Below are 21,739 nucleotides of genomic sequence, written 5' to 3'. Positions count from 1 at the left end.
GAAAAATGAAACCAATTCTCTCAAATCTTTACCAGCTGTTTTAGAGATTTGGGGTAGGGATGAGTTACGACGATTTGAACCCAGCAGTGCTCTACCACTTAACCACATCACCAGCCATTTCTTTAAATTTTTTTTAAGTTGCTGGGATTATAGGTGTGCACCACCATGTCTGGCAGTTACCAGTGGTTTTAACAGGCAATTTATTCACAAACTAACAGACCTGTTTTCCTTCGGCTCCTTGTCAAATATGGCACAGTTTCAATAGTGGACACAGCTTCAATGGGCCCACCATCATTGGGAACAGTTACTGTAGTCTTTGCAACTATGGATTCATTTCCCTGCAACAAAAGTAATAATAAGAGAAGGAGGAACATAAAGATTCTAACTTTCTCTTCCACTATACCGAAGTTGAAATTTCATACTTCAAAATATAAATTTCAGTCACAGGAATATATATGTGTGTGCAATCACAGGAATATATGTATGTGTGTGTACACATACACATCTGCAACAAAGGAGCAAACCTACAGCTGACAACTGTTTACTTAATAAGAATAATCTGGAGGATAAGGATCTTATCACATAGGAAAGCTCTTATCAAATACATCTCAAAATAACACTGCAATGTTGAATACAGTGTTTTTTAATGCTCAGGAGTACTAATCTGTGGTATGATCAAGACTACAGTTCTCTTGGCCTTACTCTTCTTACCTGGTCTACTGTGGAGCCAATGGAACGAGTTTTCTTTATAGGACCAGGGGGTCCATCAACAAACTGTCGGCTATTGGAGCGCTAGAGAGGGGACAAAGACCAAAAACCTTAGGGCCAAGTATATCTGAAGCACAGAAGATAAAATTCCATCAGACAAATGGATGTAAGTCCTAAGGCCCAGGGCTACAGTAAATGACAATGTGCTCTCTCTCATTGCCCATTTATAAATGAAGAATAAGTCGTACAAACACAAAAATGCCCTCAGTGCCCTAGAAAAAGAAACAAGCTTTGGAGAAATTTAGATGACAGTGCCAGAAAAAGTAGAGCTGTAATCCTATCTAAGTACATGAAGTCTATAGAAACACATTAGGTACCCTAAACAAGCAGACACAGATAGATCTCTATATCCTATTATACACACATTTCATCTGAAGCTTATATTAGAGCACAAAGTCTCGCATAAAAATTCAAATGACAACTCAAAACAAACTTAAGTATTTCCATTTCTACTGTATGAGATGCAGCAGCCCAGACAAGTGAAATAGGACAGAATCCTGTCCTGAGTCACTTCCTCAAAGACTATTAATACCAGCCCTACAGCATAAATCCTTCAGTAATATGTGTCTAACAATGACTAGAACAAGTATCAGGAATGGGGTACCATAGCAAAATTTCTAGAGAAACACACTTGAGTTGTTACTTTTGTTACCAAAAAAAAAGAAAGAAAGAAAAGAAATACCTACCCTCTTTTCTCTCTTCTTCAATTTGAAATTCTTCACCAAAGAAGAATCCCAATCCTGTTGACAATTATACTGCATTAATTTATTTCTTTGGTTAGGACTCTCCTAAAGCCATGCAAATAAATTTACAGGAAACTTTCAAGGCTTCTTGAGTCAGAATGCCTAACCTATAATTGGAGAGGGAAGGGAAGATCTCCAGTGTTGTAGCTTTAGAGCTACTTAGTACATTAACATGCTTTCTTTCAAAAACTGAAGCTGTTATAATAGAAATCAATCAGGAATCAATATCACAGAGGCATGAAAAGGTTAAAGAATCAACTGCTATAGTGATTATTTCCAGTGCCTTGTCCTTTATTTCTGATTATTTTTGTAATTAGTTTTAGAACTTACAGAATGCTAGGCACTATATTGATCATGTTAGATATGATTCTTTCCCTTAAGGGACTGCTAGTGTCTAATCAGATGTTCTAAATAATATTGCTACTTAAAAAATTTGAGTTTGGGGGGCTGGGGTTGTGGCTTAGCAGTAGACTGCTCGCCTAGCACGTGCAGGGCCCTGAGTTTGATCCTCAGCACCACATAAAAATAAATAAATAAAATAAAGGTATTGTGTCCAACTACAACTAAAAAATAAATATATATTTTTTAAATTCGAGTTTAGTTTTATGTCTCTCAATTATTCCTCTTTCTAAGATCCCCACTCTGGGAAAAAAAAAAAAAAAAAATTCTTCTTTACCCTGAAGAATTGTTTTACTATGGTCTAGTTTCTAGTTTCAAGTCACTTATTCCAACCATATGCATTCGCTGAAGTTTTTTACCTGTGATTTCCTTATTTCTGATTGTCCCTGTCACATATAGCAAATAGCACCTAGGCTAAATAAATTCAAATTCCTCAATTTATACTCAAGTAATTTAGCTTCTGGTTATTTGATTCAGTTTCAGTTATAAGAAATATCATAACAGATCTAGCTCAAAAATCAGCTGATAATAAGCTGTTGTTTTTATTATATAGCCAAGACCTACTCTATATTATTCTTTGCTTCAAAAAGGGGTTGCCTAGTGTTTATATCCACAAAATGGTCATATTTCACACCTTGTCAAACACTGAGTTTGGCCAGAAAACTCCTAGGCATGTTACAAGTAGTTGTCACTTGTTTTGCTATGGCAGAAAAATCAACCACCAATAAGTTCCTCTGATTTATTCTTTTGTTTGCTAAGTTTCTGCCAGTAACAAAAAAGATACACTAATCAGAGCTGGGGTTGTGGTTCAGTGGTAGAGCAATTGCCTAGCATGTGTGAGGCACTGGGTTTGATCCTCAGCACTGATAAAAAAAATAAATAAACAAAATAAAGATATTGTGCCCATCTACAACTAAAAAAGAAATCTAAAAAAAAGATAAAATCAATGAACCACCAGTCTCCTAAATAAAAAAAGACCAGCATATCTATCAGGAGATGACCTTTTACACAAAAACATCATCAAAAAGCAAAAGAAGGATGCTGCCTCATAAAAGCAGGTTACAAAGAGTTTAAACATGTTATTCATTTAGCAAAGCACTATACACTGTCTAGAAATTCTCATCACATTTTTCTGACTGAAGTCCTAGCACTTTGGCTTTCTTCTTTTTTTTGGTGGAGGGGGGAGCAGGGGCAGTACTAGGGATTCAACCTAGAGGCCTCCTACCACTAGGTGACAACCCAATCCTTTTTATTTTATTTTAAGGCAAGTTCTCGCTAAATTGGTGAGGTTGGCCTCAAACTTATGATCCTCCTGATGCAGCCTCCCAAGTAGTTGGGACTGCAGATGTGTGTCACTACCCTTGGTTTCCTTTTAATTGCGAAGTATAGTTACCTTTCCTCTAGAAAACTAATTCAGAAATAAGGTACAAGTCAGCCAGGTGTGGTGGCACATGCCTACAATTTCAGTGACTAGAAGAGGCTGAAGGAGAAAGATTCTAAGTGGCCAGCACAGACAACTTAGGGAGACGCTGTCTGAAAATAAAAAATGCTAGGGACATAGCTCTGTAGTAGAGCACCCCTGGATTCAATCCATATCACAAAAAAGAGAAAGGGGAGGCTGGGGCTCAGTAGTAGAGTACTTGCCTAGCAAGCACTGGGGTTTGATCGTCAGTATTTTATAAAAATAAATAAATAAAATAAAGGTATTGTGTCCATCTATAACTAAAAAATTTTTAAAAAGAAAGAAGGCACAAATATATTAACTCCAAGAGCAGCAAATAAACTCTGCCTAGATACAGTCTTGAAAAGTTCTTATTGTTACCTGGGACTTTAATAAGTACAGATATCAATTAATATATGCAGCTCAGAGATGCTTTAAATAAACTTAACTCAGGCCAAATCTTGAATTCTACATTTTCACTTCTAGAAACTAAATAAATATATATTTTTAAGATAGTCTCTCACAACTTATAAGTTGCTGTCTCTGAATCCATACATATCAATTAATAAAGCAGTAATAAAGGGTGTCCAGGAGAGAATAGGAGAGATGCTCCTCAGGGAGCAGGATTAAGAAAAGTAAATAATTATCTGAGATCAAATGTTTATTACCAGTGATTCATCAGTCTTATCAAAGCTGATATCTGATAAAATTGAACCAGATTCATCAATGGTTGACAGCCTAGATGAACAAAACAATAAACTGTTAGACACACAAGACTGTGGAAAGTAAAACCCACCAATATTCAGAACAAGTCCCTTTGGTCAGGTAACAGGAGCAAGTTCGTTACATATTTTCTCTAAGGAAACAACTATGAGTTCAAACCCTGGCTGCAATGGTTGTTTTATGTTTTTATGGGAATGTGTGCAAAATACAGGTGCAGCATAGTTGCTTTTTCAGGAGAGGGCTTATAGCAGCAGGTGAAAGTTATAGCCAGGGCTACTGGTGCTATTCCCTGCTGACTCTATACTACAGGTTACTAAAAATTCATAAGGCAAAGAGTTGAAGTTTCATTTGATCCCAATCATGGCTGCTTTCTACAAGACAGTATTATCAAGCATTGGCTTTTAAGAAATGAAGTCCATTTATCTTCTTAGTTATAAAGATTCCCCATAAAACAACCAAGCAACAAAACAAACAGTTCTAAGAATGCTGACCTTTCCCTACTTATTGTATTGGGCTATTCAATTTGAAATTTGGCTGAGACTATTTTAAATAGTGATACTGTGAAACAAAATTACTGTCTAGTCTTAGGCTCACAGCAGCCTTTCTAAACCAGAAAAGCTATAAGAGATCTCTGGAGAGTAAACACTGAAAGTATTGCTGAAATGCCACTTTCACCTTTAGCTTTCTTAGCAATGTGTAGGATTAGTTATTGATGTGCAATTTAGCCCTGACATCATAATTTTACCCCTGGTGAGACAACATCCTAAGGAGAGATGATTTAAAAAAAAGAAAAGAAAGAGAGCGAGAGATCCCTGTGCCTTTATTACCTACCACCCTTCCCCCAATCTTTTTCTGCTTTCTTCAGCACACATTTCAGAAGCAGTATATTTAAGAGTTCAGATAACAGGAACTTCTGACAGTTGGGTTGCTTGTGATCAGATAACAACAGATGCAGTTTTCCCACCTTTTGTTCCCAGCATTGCCACTGGATGGTTGGCCTCTGTTGAGAAAAGCCAAAGCTGATTTTTGCTCCTCGCTTAGTTGAATGCTTCCAGATGTGTCACACATGAGCATCTCTCGAATCAGCTGAATCTGTCGTTCCTATAAACCGAAGCAGGGTAAAATATCATAACTAGCCAGGGAAGAAAGCATCACCTCAAATTTATGGAACAAGCAGACCAGAAGACATTAAAATACAGCATTATGCAAATGGGCCTTCAGGAAGGCGGCTACACCAATAGCATATTAATTCACATCAAGCCTAGATTGTGGCTCTGATTTCTGATTGTTAAAATGAACTCCATCTAGAATAGTGGGGTTTCTGCTACAAGACTTTTGGATCAAACTGCTAATCCAAGAGGAAAGTAATGCAAAATGAGAGTCCCAAAATAGATTTCACATAGCAAAAACACTTTAGTGTCATTTTATGAGGACAACTATTGACTTCTCCTAAGGATCAAAGGAGTCACTCGCCTTTCTAAATGGTGGAGCAAAATGCATTAAAATAAATACAAAGCTGTAATGCACTGGAACCAGACAATTTGAGCTTACTGAGGCATTTAACACTGAACCAAGATGGATTAGTCCCTTCAAGAAAAGGGCTTTCCTTTGCTGCACCCTGGCACATCAAAATGATAGTGTTCTATGTCAGTTACATTGCTCAACTGGTTAACTACATCTAGCTCTCTACCCTAAATTAGAGAGCAGTGATGAAAGGAAAAGTTCAAGTTTCCTTGCCTGTATATATGACGATATATATATTCCCACTATTCACTTAAGGATGAAGACATTCTGGGAACCACTTATAATAAACAGTGTGGGATGGCCAATAACTTGTGACAGATCAAGAACACTAGAATTTTCCTGCCTTCCCCACCATTTTAACTCTAAATTCTCATTTATAATCTGTCTATTGAGTAACAGTTTCAAGTCTAAAAGATATAAAAATTTTAATTTTATGAGTCATAGGCTACAATTTCAGTTCCAATCACTGGAAGATGTCAAAGGACTGGTCACTTTCAGTTCTTTAATGTGGAGGAAACTTGGTATCTTTGGCAAGTGGAAAGATTCTCAGATGATGCTTCCCTTGAACCACCACTCTTCTAGCATAGAAAACAATACACACCAGTTTTTCACAGTCAGCCTCAGCTCGCTGTCTCCGTTTAATCTCTACATCCACTTGATTTCGTGCATGCTTTAGCTTAACATCCAGAGCACTACGCTCAGTTTCTGCTTTCATCAAAAGATCCTTGTATTTCCCCAGCTCATGGTCTGTTCTCTGCCATTTCTTCCGGAAATCCTCAAAGTCCTTTGCCAACTGGATGAATTCTGAGGAAAGGTGAAAACTTCAATAATTCAAGTATGAAGCAGAATAAAATACTGCTCAAATAAACAGATCCTAGGTTAGCTTTACTATAAATACATACTTAAGGAACCAACTGAACTATGGGCAAATCCAGCTGAAAATAACCAGGAGCAGTTCCTGAATGTTTATCAGTTATAGATGAGAGCTTTGTAGGGAACAATTCCTGAGTCAATAGGCCACTTACTTTTGGCTTAGCCAGTGGCATCTGCTACAGAATAAGTAACTCATTAGTCACCTGGCTCAAGACGCAACACCAACACTGAAACCTCCTGAACAGAAGGCAATCAAAGGGGTATACCTGTGGGGCAGCTGTCACGTACCAGGACAGTTACAGCTATAAAACAAAAACAGTCTCTTTTACAGTCACGCATTGCTGCGCCAGAGACATTAAACAGCAAATTCAAATGAAACTGCTGTAATATGCTCCAGTAGATGTAGATTAATATTACAGATGTCTAGGCCTGCAATTCCATTCAGCTATATAATTATACAAATATTGATTTGAAAGTAAAGAGCCAATTTGCTTTTGCTGTTTAACACTGCCTGAAGGGTATGTAAACATTCCAGTTGGAAAAATAGGAGAGAAGATCATAAAAGTTCTTAAAAAGTCACTGATAGCAAAATATAAACTCTTCTTAAATGTCTGCAAAGACAGCATCACTTAAGTCAGCACCTCAAAGCAAGATAACACTTGTGGCATTCATTCTTATCACCTGCTACTGGTAAAGACTGTCCTACAATGTACTTGCCTTACAATTTTCCAGTTAACCTCAATCTATCTCTAAGCATCTCTCTCCACCAACATCTTGGAGGAAGGTTCCAACATATATATCTACTGCTGGTCAAACTAACATAGTTTACAGTTAAAACTAGGTCACATTAAAGCAAAGCCAACACATTCTTAGGCAGTAAAGGCCCTTTTCCTATTTAAATTTAACCCATGAGTATAAAAACAGTATAGTGTCCTTTTATAACTTGACTAAATTTCAGACTTACAAATTGATACCAAGTCATTCTAAAGAAACCAAGTCATAAGGAAACCTTAGGTTATAGCGAACAACAAATTTTAGCAAAATAGGACTTATGACCTAGTTATCACAATGCAAATATCAAGGACCAAAAACTAAGTTTTACCATGCAAATAGTTTTAAATAACATGTTGGTTTAGCTAACAATCAGAAACATATTACTGGTTTTTAAAAATTATTTTAAAAAACACAATATATCTCTTTGCAAATTTAACTATTTCCACATTACAGATTCACAAGAAAAAAATTTTAAGCAAGAATTTCTTATTTGGACATGTTGACTCTGACAACTCATCAATCATTACTCTCACATTAGTGCATTTTTGTGATGTATACAATACTTCAATTTCAAGAAACACACTTTTAGGCGGGTGGGATGGCACACACCTATAATCCCAGAAGTTGGATTGCGAGTTCAAAGCCAGCCTCAGCAAAAGCGAGATACAAAGCAACCAAGTGAGACCCTGTCTCTAAATAAAATACAAAATAGGGAATGTGGCTCAGTGGTCAAGTGCCCCTGAGTTCGATCACTAGTAGCACACACAGCCCCCCACCAAAAAAAGAAATGAACTTTTAAACCTCAAAGTCAAATTTTTTCTAGTTCCTCACTGTGGTCCATTACACAGTATTTCTAAAGATGGTGTTACATATACAATCAAATATTTACTGAACTGAAAAACAATTTGATAATGGAAAAATTTCCATGCAATCTCATTTTGCTAGTTTGTTCTTTAGGAGATATAAATATATATATATATATATATATATATATATATATATATATATATATATATATATATATATATATACACACTTTTTTTTAAAAGTGGTACTGGGAATTGAACATATTATAGGTGCTCTACCACTGAGCTACAAGTCCAAATTTTTTTTTTTTTTTTTTTTGAGACAGGGCCTCACTAAATTGCTGGGATTCACTAAGTTGCTAACAGTAGCCTGGAAAATTTGCAATCTTTCTGCCTCAGCCTCCCAAGTCACTGGGATTACAGTCATGTGCCAATGGACCAGTTTCCTTTTGACATTCTTAAGGGCAGGGATGTTGTGTCTTCTCTGATCCTTTATCTTCAGTGCCTTGCACCCTACCTAACACATAATAGGCTCTTAAATGTTTGTTGAATTAGTGAATAAAGAATTGCTATTCAGATCAAATTTAAACTCCAGGCATCCAAGTTCACTTTACCAATCAAATTAAACTTACTTCCTATACTACACAATACTTTCTCTAGCTAACCCAGTCTGTCCCTGCTCCCAAAACAAACACATATTTATTTCTGTCTTCTCATTTCATGAGCAAGCTGTGTACTCTACCTACTCTTCTTTACATACCCATTTTTCAAGTCCCATCTGCTCTGTGAACCCTTTCCTAATCATTTTGCTCCATATTAAGTTGTTCTAGACTTCCCCCAAAGCATTTATTGATATTTGTATTACCTACTATTTTATTAGGAAAAAAACCTGAGTTTCCTGTGTTCAGCACACTATCCTGGCTTGCCCTCTCATTATTAATTTTGTTTATTTGGGTAGTACAGGGAGTTGAACCTGGTACCTCTCACACTGGCTCTCCTGTGGGAGCTACTTGTTATTTTTTATTTTGTGACAGGATTTCACTAAATTGCCTCGAAATTGAGATCCTTCTGCCTTAGGTTCCAGAGTTGCTGAGATTACAGGCTTGGGCCACCGCATCTGACTATTCACAAGCTCCTACGTGTATATAACACACTTTGGTTATATCTGCCCTTTATCTATTCCTTCCTTCTTCCTCTTTCCATCATGTATGGGTGATCCGATCTACTTGTAAAGTGCTAATTCTTTTTTTTTTTTTTAACATTTATTTTTTAGTTTTAGGTGGACACTATATCTTTATTTTATTTTTTATTTTTATATGGTGCTGAGGATCGAACCCAGTGCCTCAAGCATGCCAGGCGAGCACACTACCACTTGAGCCATATTCCCAGCCCATAAAGTGTTAATTCTTAACAACCAGATCTAGGTCAGGCCTGGTGGCATACACCTGAAATCCCAGGAGCTCAGGAGGCTGAGACAGGAGAACTGCAGGTTCAAAGCCAGCCTCAACAACTTAGTAAGCCTGTAAGCAACCTAGCAAGACCCTGTCTCAAAAAATTTTTAAAAAGGATGGTGAGGGAAGAGGGGAAAGGAAGGACAGCAGAATAAAATAAACTTTATTATTGCTGTATGTATATACATGACTACATGACCAATGTGATTCTGCAACCTGTACACTCAGAAAAATGAGAAATTATACCCCATCTGATTCAAATGTATGATATGTCAAGATCATTGTACTGTCATGTGTAACTAATTAAAACAACTTTTTTTTAATATTTATTTTTTAGTTTTTGGTGGACACAACATCTTTGTTTGTATGCGGTGCTGAGGATCGAACCCGGGCCGCACGCATGCCAGGCGAGCGCGCTACCGCTTGAGCCACATCCCCAGCCCCTTAAAACAAATTTTTTAAAAATGTACTTTTGGGCTGGGGATGTGGCTCAAGCGGTAGCACACTCGCCTGGCATGCGCGGGGTGCTGGGTTTGATCCTCAGCACCACATAAAAATAAAATAAAGATGTTGTGTCCACTGAAAGCTAAAAAATAAATATTAAAAAATTCTCTCTCTCTCTCAAAAAAAAAATTTTTAAATGTACTTAAAAAAAAAAAAAAAAAAGGATGGGGATATGGCTCAGTGGTTAAACACCCATTAGGTCCATCCCCAGTACCAAAAAACAAAAAGACAACCAGGTCTATCTTACATTTTTCTTCCACCCAGATTCGGATTTATTACTGCCTGGTGGATTTTCTTTCTGACTTGGGATGCCTTGGTAAATGTAACAGATTGAAAAATTAAAATAAAAAACAAAATACCAACCTGGAAGAAAAAAAGATTAAAAAAAAAAAAAAAACAACTCCTGTCTCTGAAACTAAAATACTATAATTTTCTTGATGACAAGCACCATATCACATTTACCTCATAATGTATTTATTATACATAGTATAGCAAAAACCTACTCTGTCACTGGCACATAGTACGTACCTGCTAAATATTAAGATATACCTATTCTTCATATATACACCAATGATATCAAAAAAGTTCAGGAAGCTTACAACAAAATAAAAATAGAAGGTAAAAACCATGAAGACTGGGGAAAACAAAGATAATAAAATAAGTAATAAAATATGTATAAAATTATTTATTGGAATGTTAACTTTCATTCTTAGCTTTGGGTAACCTTGAACTTAGCTTTAGAAAAACTGGACAAAAAAAAAAAAAAAAGAAAGAAAGAGAAAGTAAAGAAATTGTGAAGAAAGGCAAGAATAAGGAGTCAGGGCATATGTGGCCATGGGGGGAATCCCTAGGATCTGAGAAAGGGAGAGATACTCGGGTTTGCACAAAGATTTTAGAACCTAGAAACCATTGAGTTACTTTAGTTTCTCAAAAGCCAACATTGCAAATTATAAATCTGGTGCAGGGAGCAAAATGTTCTTCTGTTATAAAATAGAAATAAATGGGAAGATGGAAATTTGTTTATAAAATAGAGATATCTATAGGGATTGGGGCTACAGCTCAGTGGTAGAGTGCTCACCTGGCACATGTGAAGCACTGGATTCAATCCTCAGCATAACATAAAAATTAATAAATAAAATAAAGGTATTATGTCCATCTATAACTAAAAAATTTTTAAAAACAATAAAAACATAAAGATATCTGTAAAAATAAGTATCTTTCTTGTTTTTTTTTTTTTTTTGCATGATCACTTCCAAAAGTATTTCACAACTAGTATCTCAGTTTATCCCCAAATCCTCACACAGAACTCCCACAACAAAGATAAAGACATTTAAATTCCTATTTTACAGCTGGAGAAACAGACAGAGAAATAACAGTTAAAAGCCAGCACTAGTTTCTGAGACACTAAATCTCAAGTTCTTCCCTCTACCCCCACATGCTATCAGCTATGTCTTCCTACAAGTCTTATCATAACAATCTCTTCTACACATTTCCCCTTGTTTCCATCTTCAAAGCACCACTCCAGTAAGGAATGGAATTCCTCTTATTGCTTCTTTCCTGAGCTATGGCAGTCTCCCAGCCTCCACCTCTGATGCAGTCTATAGCTATGACAGGGTAAATCTTACTGAAGCACAATTCTGATTATGTTACAACTCTTTACTCTGATTCTCCTCAAACCCTCTTGTCACCACTCAGACCTGAAATGTCCTCATTCATTTCTGTCTTTTGGGATCCTACCATATATCTAAGGTTCAACCCAAACCCTACTTTCCTCCATGAAGCCATTTAATTGTCCTTTTCCCTCAACTCAACATACACTAGAAGATGTGATAGGTTCTAATGAAATATTGCTGAATGAACTTGGGTTTTAAGATCCCTTATTTCATATCTGCCCCACTAGACTTCAAAGTAATCCATCTTCTGAAATGATGTGACCTCAAAGAGAAGACTGATTAATATGCCATTGTGGTTACTGAGCTGATACCAGATGACAGGGTCATGCAGCAGCTATTAGAGAGAGAAAATAGAATATTGTTCTGAGAGGCCTGTAAGTGGAAAAGAGCTATTAACAGCATCAATCAATTAAAAAAAAAATAGATCACATGGAATAAGCAAGATGCCATATTAAGAAAACTATGGAGATAAAGGAAAGTTCAAGACATAGTTCTTGCATTACTTTCATACTAGTAAGGCTGACTTGAGAGCAATACTTACTAAATTGGCAATTACTGAAAATCTGAAAGAGGACAGGATGGAAATACAATGAAAAGCTGGCAGAGAATAATTTCCTTATGTCACATATATCAGTGCTATTAGCTCCATTTTCCTTTCATGCTAATTAACTTCCCAGACTATTCAAATACCTCTATCAACACCCCCTTTTTCTTTTTAGCAATACTGGGGATTGAACCCTAGTGGCACTCTACCATTGAGCTGTATCCCCAGCCCTTTTTATTTTGAGAAAGATCTCACTAAGTTGATGAGGCTGTTCTTGAACTTGTTATCCTCCTGCCTCCCAGATCACTAGGATTATAGATGTGTACCTCATACCTGGCTAACATCTCCTTTTTCTTTCCAGCTGTCCACCCTATCTCAATCCTTTATTACACCTTAAACATACGAAGTACATAAAAGTGGGTGCCTAGTTTCTCCTTCAAAAAGAAATTATGACTTTTTTCCTCAACTGAAAATGTTTCATGGAACAGAGAAAAGCCAGAATAAAAAAATATAACTACTCTAAAGGAAAAACCAACATCCTTGAAAATCTAAATTTTTCTCAGTTCATACAAAAATGAAATTGGCAACTAATGCCAACTATTCAGTGGAAACAGAACCTTGATAATGAAAAAAGTCTGGATAAAATCCATATATAGAACAACATTTGGTAATGCACTCCTGTAATTACAGCATCTAGGGCAGCTACAACAAGAGGATCACACGTTCAAGGCCAACCTCAGTAACTTAATGAGACCTGTCTCAAAATAAATTTTAAAAGGGCTGGGGATGTAGCTCAATAGTAAAGCACCTTTGGGTTCAGTCCCAAGTACCCTCCCCCCAAAAAAAGAATAACTACAGAAAAAATGTTAGTGCCCATTTGGAATGTGAGTGCCCTTTAAAGCTTTGACCATGGATAAGTGACTATCACTTTCTTTTTAGATAATCCAAAAAAAAAGCAACTTTAAGACTGGAAGATAGGGGCTGGGGTTGTGGCTCAATGGTAGAGTGCTCACCTAGCACATCCAAGGCACTGGGTTTGATCCTCAGCACCACATAAAAATAAATAAAATAAAGATATTGTGTCCAACTACACCTAAGGGGGGGGAAAAAAGACTGGAAAATACTTCAACTTTGTAGAAAACACAAATTTCAAGTGTGTGGGTTTTTTTCCCATTTTTGCACAGATCAGCTCAGAATGACTTACGGAGTTCATTTCCTTCACTGAGAATCTCCACCCGGCGCACAAGCTGCTCAAACAGATTCCGCAAATTCAGCATTGTGGTATCCATCTTTCTGCCAAGAAATCAAATATACATTAGGGGTCCTGCCTTCCCACCTTGACAAAAGATTCAATAGCAATCCAGTATAGCTATCAGTAACCAACATCTGGACTCTTACATTTGCAGCTAATTATAAGAACCTCAAACCAACAACTGATGTTTTGTGTGATCCTTATTATAAAAACAAAGTTGAAATGTTAAAGATTATTTGAAAACTAGAAAATCTTTTCAGACCTCTAAAGATAACACTCCCTCTCATGCCTTAACCCCCTAACGCTGAAATCATTCTGGTGCTGAGGAGGAAATTAGGAACAATTAGGTAAGTTGATTACAAGATGACCAACTACAAAATGTAGTTTTTTAGTCAAACCTATTTATTAATAAAACATTTTTACCACTTTTTCTTCTGAACTTTGAAGTCCCAGAATGTAACTTTAAAGGTTTATTTTTTTATTACATTTTTAGCTAATTTCCTATTGCAACTGCCTTTCAAAATGCAGGACATGGTCAGCACATTTCCTACCAATGGCATAAATGACGTTTGATTAAGTGGGGAAATTGCCAGCTCAGCAGCACAAGAATTATTTCTGTAATGCAGGATTCTCTGCTGGACTGTGTGCAGGGACTACGTCTAATAAATTTATACTAAGTATAGGCAAAGGATTATGTTGTACCACATTCTGGCATCAGAGAGACAATACACCACCTTCACAGAAGGGCAAAGGAAAAATCATTTGTTTCTGTATTCTATATAGTGAATTTCAGCTTCTTACTTCCCCCCCAAAGACCTGCTGATATTACATTAAAAACATAGTCCTTGAAGGCAGTTCTGTTCCAAATAAACTTCAACTGGGAACATTTTGAGGAAATAAGATCTCCATTTAGCAGTCAAGAAAGAAAGACATTTACTGGATATTATGAAAATTATCAAGAAATAAAATGTCAAATTTGATTTGAAAATCTAATATCCTCAAAAATACTACTAAAAGACTCTTCTTATGTTGCTCTAACCATCATTTAACATTCTAGTTCAGGTTGTTATTTCATGTATCTAAATAAAATTTTTAAAAATTTTTTTATGAATCTTTAGAGATTTTGTAATTTTTATAAGATTATGAGGGCAAGAAAGAGGGGGAAAAAAAAAGAAAAAACAAGCCACAAAGGAATATAGAAATACAAAGCTATTTTCTATTAAACATTACAAAATATTCATACTCATGTGACAATTGCTGTAATAGCAAAAAAAAAAAAAACACCTTTGAATTCCAAACTTGGATGCAATATATACCTGAATCAGGGCTGGAAACCAAGATCTTCAAATGGCAATGTTATCTTTCTAAACAACATAATCACAGCAAGTTGCTAATCAACCAGACCAACAAATTTATTACATTATTACATAGATCTTTCTCTAAACTAAGAATAAAACTAAAAAAATAGCATTAAAGCTCTCAGAAAGACATCTGGAAAGTCATGAAGATGCCCATAAATTGAACAAAAATAAACAAATAAGATCAAGTACTATAGGACAAAAGCAGGTAAAGGCATTCAATAGTCAATTCAAATTATGATTTCCTTTGGCTCCCAGTAAAAACGGAAGACACTAATCAATAATTTTAATATAGGGTATTAATTCCTTTCATCTCAACACTTGTTCATATATCCTAAAACTTTAAAACAGTAAACTTCTTTCTAAGAACACAGAAAAGGAAATTTCCATGGCCAACTAAGATATTAAAAACTGGCTTAAAAATTGAGTTTTTAATGTTTTAAATGATAATAATACCTGACCTTTTGTCCTCTCTATGATTTGAATGTTTGTGTCCCCCCAAAATTCATGTGATAATATTAAGAGGTGATTAGGATGTGAATGGGATTAGTGCCCTTATAAAAAAGTTTAAAGGAACTAGTTTGGCCGGGTTTGCCCTTCCACTACGTGAGGACACAGCAAGAAGGCACCATCTTGGAAGCAGAAAGCAAATCTTTATCAGAAAAAGAACATACTACTGCCTTGCTTTTGGACTTGCCAGACTGTGAGAAATAAATTTCTATTATTTATATATTATCCACTCTAAAATCTTTTGTTATAGCAGTAGGAACAGACTGAGGCAAGCCCCCTTTAAAAAAAAAAAAAAAAGCCTCCATTTTCTCAAGTTCCTTTAGTCCATTATTCTCTATATTCCTCATGCATATTTCCTGGAGGGAGGTAGTCTCTTGAAAAAACAAGTCTGGTTGGGCATAGTGGTGCATACCTGCAATCCCAATGACTTCAGAGGCCAAGGCAGGAGAGCTGCAAGTTGGAGTCCAGCCTCAAGAATTTAGCAAGACATTGTCTCAAACTGAAAAAAAGAAAAAATTGGGTGTCTGGGGGTAGCTTAGTAGTACAGCACCACTGGGTTCAATTCAGGAAGGAAGGAAAGAAATACAAACCTGATCCTGAAAAAAACTGAAGACATAGAAAATCTACATGGGGAAAAATCTCACCACCGTAACTGGTATACATACAACAAGGGCAATCTACATTATTTTACTAAATGATGCCTAGGAACAGTACTTAGGAGGTGGTTATTTAACTAAATTTGTAATGCTGTATTATAAACAACAAAGAGGCAATCCTTAACTGTCAGATCTTCATGGTCTCCGTATTTAGAGTTTTACAAATAGTTGATTATCAATTTTTGTTCTTCCCTCAATACCCATAAAGTTCAATCCTCCAAATGCTCAAAGAACTTATCAAATATTCCACCTTAACCATTACATTGCTGTCCTATCCTATAGATTTCCAAGCTTGACCTCCCCATTTTTATTAGTCTCCCAGTCACTTGCTTCCAAACTTCAGAAACACCTTTGGTTCCTCCCTTTCCTATAAGCACATAACCAACCCCTGTAGTCTCTTCCCTTATTTATATATTGGACCCACCCCATCACCACTTGGAAGTTTTAATCATTCACTTCAATTGATCTGACTGCCTCAAATGACATCCGTGCCACCAGTCTTTCCTCTACTGCTTTGGTCAATTGCCACTCAGATACACATACCTTGCACTTCAATTTAATTTTACCATTTGTTTCTGTCTTGTATTCCAGGTAGATTCTAAATTTGAGGATGAAACCTTATATTTGACATTACTGTATTACACACATCCAGTATTTAATATGATGCTTACAAAGACATAAATAATGGATAAATGGAAGTCAGAGAATATACACACACACACACACCTATGATACCTCTGTCAAAGAATTCCCATTCTACTTCAACATTATTGTATAACACAGGTTAAAACAAAAAGAATAGTTGGTGAGAGGTGGGGGTAGAATTCTTGGAATAAAGCTTTAGCTCCTCAATCTACCAAAAGCATAAACTTGGGTAAATTACTTAAATTCTGAGACTTATCTAAAGTGAAAACAACAGCATTTGTCCTATTTATCTCTCAGAAAATTATAAATTGATGTAGATAAAAATATTATAATGTATATATTATCAAAATATAAAATATATATTTATATGAAAGTATGAAGTAGGTTTTTTTGAGTCTGATGGATATTAATTATATCCTAGAACAGTGATTCCCAAGTCTACTAATTTTTTCTAGGCAATCTCCACATAAGGATACCACAAAAAGTCAGAATTTTACACTTTTTTAAAATAGTGTTATATAGTTAGAAAGAAAATCAGTATTTATAAAATGTACAAGGTACATTTGAAGTGATTTGGGCACTAAAACTGATATTTCATGTATATATTTTAAGTAATCTGATTAATTAACTTCCATTTACAAACACAACTTAGGCTTAGAGACCTTAAATCACTAATAAATGATGAGCTCACAATGAAACCCCAGTCTAAGTCCAAAATCTATGTTCTGGCAGGGGAATACGAAGAACAGTAGAATTAATTAGACTTAACTTTTCTAGCCTTGTATTTGAATACAGGACCCGGGTTACTCCACATCATGTACAACCACAAGAATAGGATCCTAATTTTAGAATAAGTTATACTACATGTATGTATACTATGCCAAAATATAGTCTACTGTTATTTTTATCTAAAAAAAAAAAAAACAAAATAAATTTAAAAAAAAGTTTTCTACCCCAACACATCAAAGAGATGTTACAAAAATATCACACTATACATGTTGCAGACTTTGCCAGATGCCTCCTCCAAAGTATAATATGTCAGACAAAGAATGACACATATAAAAACACAGATCATAACTAGAACCCAGACCAAAAAGAATCAAGGAGATAGCAAAATCTGACTAGGCCAAGGCTTCTAAACAAGCTGTTCTAGTGAGGCTTGTTGCTACTGAAGAGTTAATTCTTCCTCTAAGATAGGTTTACTTAAGGTAATCCAAATATGGATTACTAGCAAACACAATCCTTTTCTCTTTATATGCTGGGGACCATATATTTTTATTACTATTCTACAGAAGTGACTCTCAGGAATTATTTATAGGTGACAAAAATATCTTTCTGCATCACCACTAACTCTTGATATCTCAGCCAAATTGTAACGCAAAAAGCTAAAATTTACTCAACCTATCCAATGTCAAATGAGAATGGTCTTAATTTTCCTGCTGGGTCACATTTTCATCCTTTTGTTTATTTCCTCCCCCTTTATTATTTAATTCCATAGCTAGGAGATACACTAATGTGAAAGGAAACAAAAACAAAGTCATATCTAGTTGCATTGCTTTGAAGCTGTAAAACAGCTGTCACTTTCCACAACAGAGACTGCTGCCTTTTCGCAAAGCTCAAATGATCCCTGCGTGTAGCAAGGAAATCAGTTTGTGGAGCACTTTAAACAAAAAGGTGCTGGAGAATCTCAGCTGTTATTGATAGCAATCCCCAGAGGTGGAGAAGTCACTATGTTACAGATTCCCAATCTGTGAGCATCCCTAAGGGAGCAATTTGGCAACACTATGAAAGAGTCTCAGCTTGCCATGATTGCTCTGAGACCCCAATTTAATTTCAATCACCCAGGCAAGAGACAGACAGTCCTTCAGAATAACAGACTATCACAGATCTTACTGCAGGGTATCCTGGGAAAAGTCTCTATAATTGTCTTCCTTCTGTTACAAACATTAGTAAAAGACTTATATCAGGTTTTTTAGCTCCAACAAGGGTGTTAGATATTTTAAGACAAACCAATGGAAAAATCACTTGAGTTTTCCATCAAAATGTTTCAATGAAAAACATCACAAACATTGCTGATCTGGAAAATTCCTAAGAAATCAACAACATAGATTTGGGGCTGCCAAGGAAAACCATTCCCAAAGAATCTCAATACTAAGATTTTTTCATACAAAAGCATTTCAGGATAATTATTTTCCCCCAAATGTCCAGCTTCTGCTTCACTATATCAAAAGCTTCAATCCAACTGGCAGGCAGAAGGAATATTATCTTGAGACCAAATGTTCTTATGAACAAATCGACTGCAGAAAGAGTAAACAGAATGTCCTCAACCAACTTCAATGAATGAAGACTAAAATAAGGAAAGGGTAGAACTGAATTATGATTTTTCGTAAAATTACCAGTTCAACATACCACAGTTTAGACTACTTTCTTCTTTTCCTTCTCCTTCCATTCTTCAAGGTTTAGACTTAAGTCTCACAAATTCACTGAAGCCTTCCCTAACTATTTCAGCCCAAAATGACAAAATTATTTCCTTTATTATTTATAAACTCATTTGGCATATATAAAATTACTGCCTGAAGTTATAGCTCAGAGATAGAGTGTTTGCCTACCATGTACAAGGCCCTGGATTCAACCCCCAGCACCATGAAAAACAAAACACTGCCTAATGGTATAACTGTTCTATGTCTGAAAATATTATTTTTAAAATAATAAAAAAACTCATCATCCTAAACACTATATGTACATCCATATGTATCCTTTACTCATTATACACTCACATGTCAAAGAATTGCAATCACAGATTACGTATAATTTTATACTTTCCTTTTTACTATAATGTTTCCATTAAGTTCAAAAGAGGTGATGAACAACTATTTAACCATTCACTTCTTTAGATATTGAAACAATTTCCAGATTTTCAGTTACCTCTCTGCCTGGAAACTCTTTCGGTCACACTCTCACCTCCATTAAGTCTTTACTCACCTAACTCCCCCTCTCTCTCTTTTTCCCCAATGAAGTCTTTCTTAACCACCCTATTTAAAATTTCAGACTTCCCCCCAACATTTTCTTGCTTTATTTTGCTCCAAGGCACTTATCTCCATCTAATATACTTATCTACTTATTTTATTGTCTGTGGTCTCCCCAATAGTTAAAACTTCAAAAAGGCAAAGATTTTTGTCTGTTTTGTCCATTGCTGAGCCACTGGTGCCTAGAACAGTATCCAACACTTGGCAAATTATTAATAAATATTTGTTGAATGAATTAATTGAACATCCCTATGGATGGTATTTTTCTTTAGGTGACTGTTCGTTAGGTGATTTCCAATTACTATATTTGAGTGTAAAAACCTTTTATAGCTCTTGATAAATACTGCCAAAATATTTTCTAAATGGGCTGTACTAATGGGCTATACTCCCAAATAGCATCTAACCCTTCCAGATTCACCAGTTTTCTTTTTAAGTTCTATCGCCTCAAATAAACTGCACACCGCTTTAAACCCAAACAGGATTGTCTTCTAGCTACACCTTGCGCTTAAACACCTGTTGAACGATTAAGCTACAGAAAAGGGGCCTTCTCTAAACACCTTCAATAACTCAAAAGGCTTATTTACCCGACTTATGAAAGAGAAAGATAATGACATTTTTCAAGGCTTATCTTTCCACTCACCCCACTTTTCTACCCACACTCTCCAACTACGAATGAGATACTGCTAAAAAAAAAAAAAGTACGTCTAAGTGTTAAAATAAGGCCTCGCTGTTAGCGAAGCTAAGAATTAGTACAGGAAGGTCAAGATGTCACAGCCTCGGCCAGCCTACCTAGAAAGATGCGACCCACAAGGGAGCGGGGCTCCACTTCAGACTCCAGCTCAGGCTTCAAGGTATCAAGACTTTTCCCTTAGAAATACCCTATTCCTTCGTAAAGAATAGGGTATACCTCCACCCACTCCCACACCGTTACTCCGGAGCCACTTTTTTAGGGTCAACCCTGACCTGTTCAAGCCACACCTCAAAAAGAAGTCCCCGATTTCCCACATAACCCGGCGCCAAGAAAGCCCACTACCCTGCCAGCCCCCGCCACAGGGAAGCGCCAGTGGAAGGATTACAGATGCCAACCTTCCCCCCGGGCCCCTCAGGTTACCAAGGCTTACCGGGTCGGACGCTCTCCTTCCTACAACAATCCAAAGCCAGACGCACCTAGTTTCAGTCCCCAAAACGCACCACTCTAGGTCCGCCCGGCCCCACCTGGGCGACCTTCCACTTCCCTCTGCGCCTCACCCAACGGCGAAGGGACACCGCGCCGCCAGTTCGGGTTTGAAATCCTGAACCAACCAATCACAGAGAAATTTATTCCTCCCACGCCGTCCCTCTGCGCTAGGACGCACGCGTAAAGATCAAGGCGGGTGAAGGGCGGGACCGGGACTACGCATGCGCATTCTGATAGAACGAAATCAAGGTGGCCATTTTGACTAAGGTAAACAATCCCCGTCCCCACCCCCAGCCCCTCCGCCCGGAGGCCTTTTCTGAAACCATTGAGAGGCCATGTTGACTAAGGGCAAGCGGTGTTCCTTGAGTGCATATTTATGTTTGCTTCCCCTTTTTCTTGTCGTCTCCCCCTGGCAGGGAGACCGGGTTTTTGGAAACTGTTTACTGAACATTTTCCGGTGTCGCTGTAGACTATGCATAACTCTAGAAAGAGATAAAACAGTAATCATTTTCAACCATATTTCCTGAGCTATATTATCCCTTTACTCTCATTCAGGCTTTCATTTGACATTTGACAAACACATAAATACTCCAACTTCATAACTTGCTCTCTGTTAGGAATCAGAAAAATAATGTGATCTCTGCTTTCCAGTGGCGACGAATGGAGGAGCAGTTTAAGGAAACAAAAATGAATACAAAATGAAAGTGTTATAATTCAATTTACTAAGTGTCATTTAGAACCTGGCATTGTGCTGGTGCAGGGGCTTTCATACTTTTAAAAAATCTGGATCCGCAGTGAGAAATAGATTTTACATTACAAGGAAGAATCAGCGGACTCTGTTCATCCTTACTATATGTGAATTAATCTGAACTTTATTTTAATCCCCCATTCC

The 21,739-nt window shown here is 36.6% G+C and overlaps 1 protein-coding gene across 4 annotated transcripts in view; it reads right to left on the bottom strand.

The window, feature by feature from the left end:
- Positions 1-20,908, bottom strand: part of Racgap1 (Rac GTPase activating protein 1) — a 30,757-nt gene extending 9,849 nt beyond the window's left edge. Inside the window, exons 1-9 of one of the 4 annotated variants that reach the window (XM_071609861.1) lie at positions 20,792-20,908; positions 15,756-15,842; positions 13,428-13,516; positions 6,200-6,402; positions 5,039-5,175; positions 4,020-4,089; positions 1,455-1,508; positions 712-792; positions 221-338 (exon numbers count right to left, since the gene is read on the bottom strand). In XM_071609861.1, the coding sequence (XP_071465962.1) occupies positions 221-338; positions 712-792; positions 1,455-1,508; positions 4,020-4,089; positions 5,039-5,175; positions 6,200-6,402; positions 13,428-13,512 (748 nt within the window). In that variant the 5' untranslated portion in view covers positions 13,513-13,516; positions 15,756-15,842; positions 20,792-20,908. The remainder of the gene's footprint in view (positions 1-220; positions 339-711; positions 793-1,454; positions 1,509-4,019; positions 4,090-5,038; positions 5,176-6,199; positions 6,403-13,427; positions 13,517-15,755; positions 15,843-20,791) is intronic. The other 3 variants (XM_071609862.1, XM_071609863.1, XM_071609864.1) reach the window with 3 other exon arrangements.
- Between the last annotated feature and the right edge of the window lie 831 nt (positions 20,909-21,739).

Source organism: Marmota flaviventris, chromosome 3 (assembly GCF_047511675.1).
Source record: "Marmota flaviventris isolate mMarFla1 chromosome 3, mMarFla1.hap1, whole genome shotgun sequence".
Classification (NCBI taxonomy): domain Eukaryota; kingdom Metazoa; phylum Chordata; class Mammalia; order Rodentia; family Sciuridae; genus Marmota; species Marmota flaviventris.
Note: the sequence above shows the minus strand (reverse complement) of the source record. Positions and strands in the feature narration are given on the sequence as shown.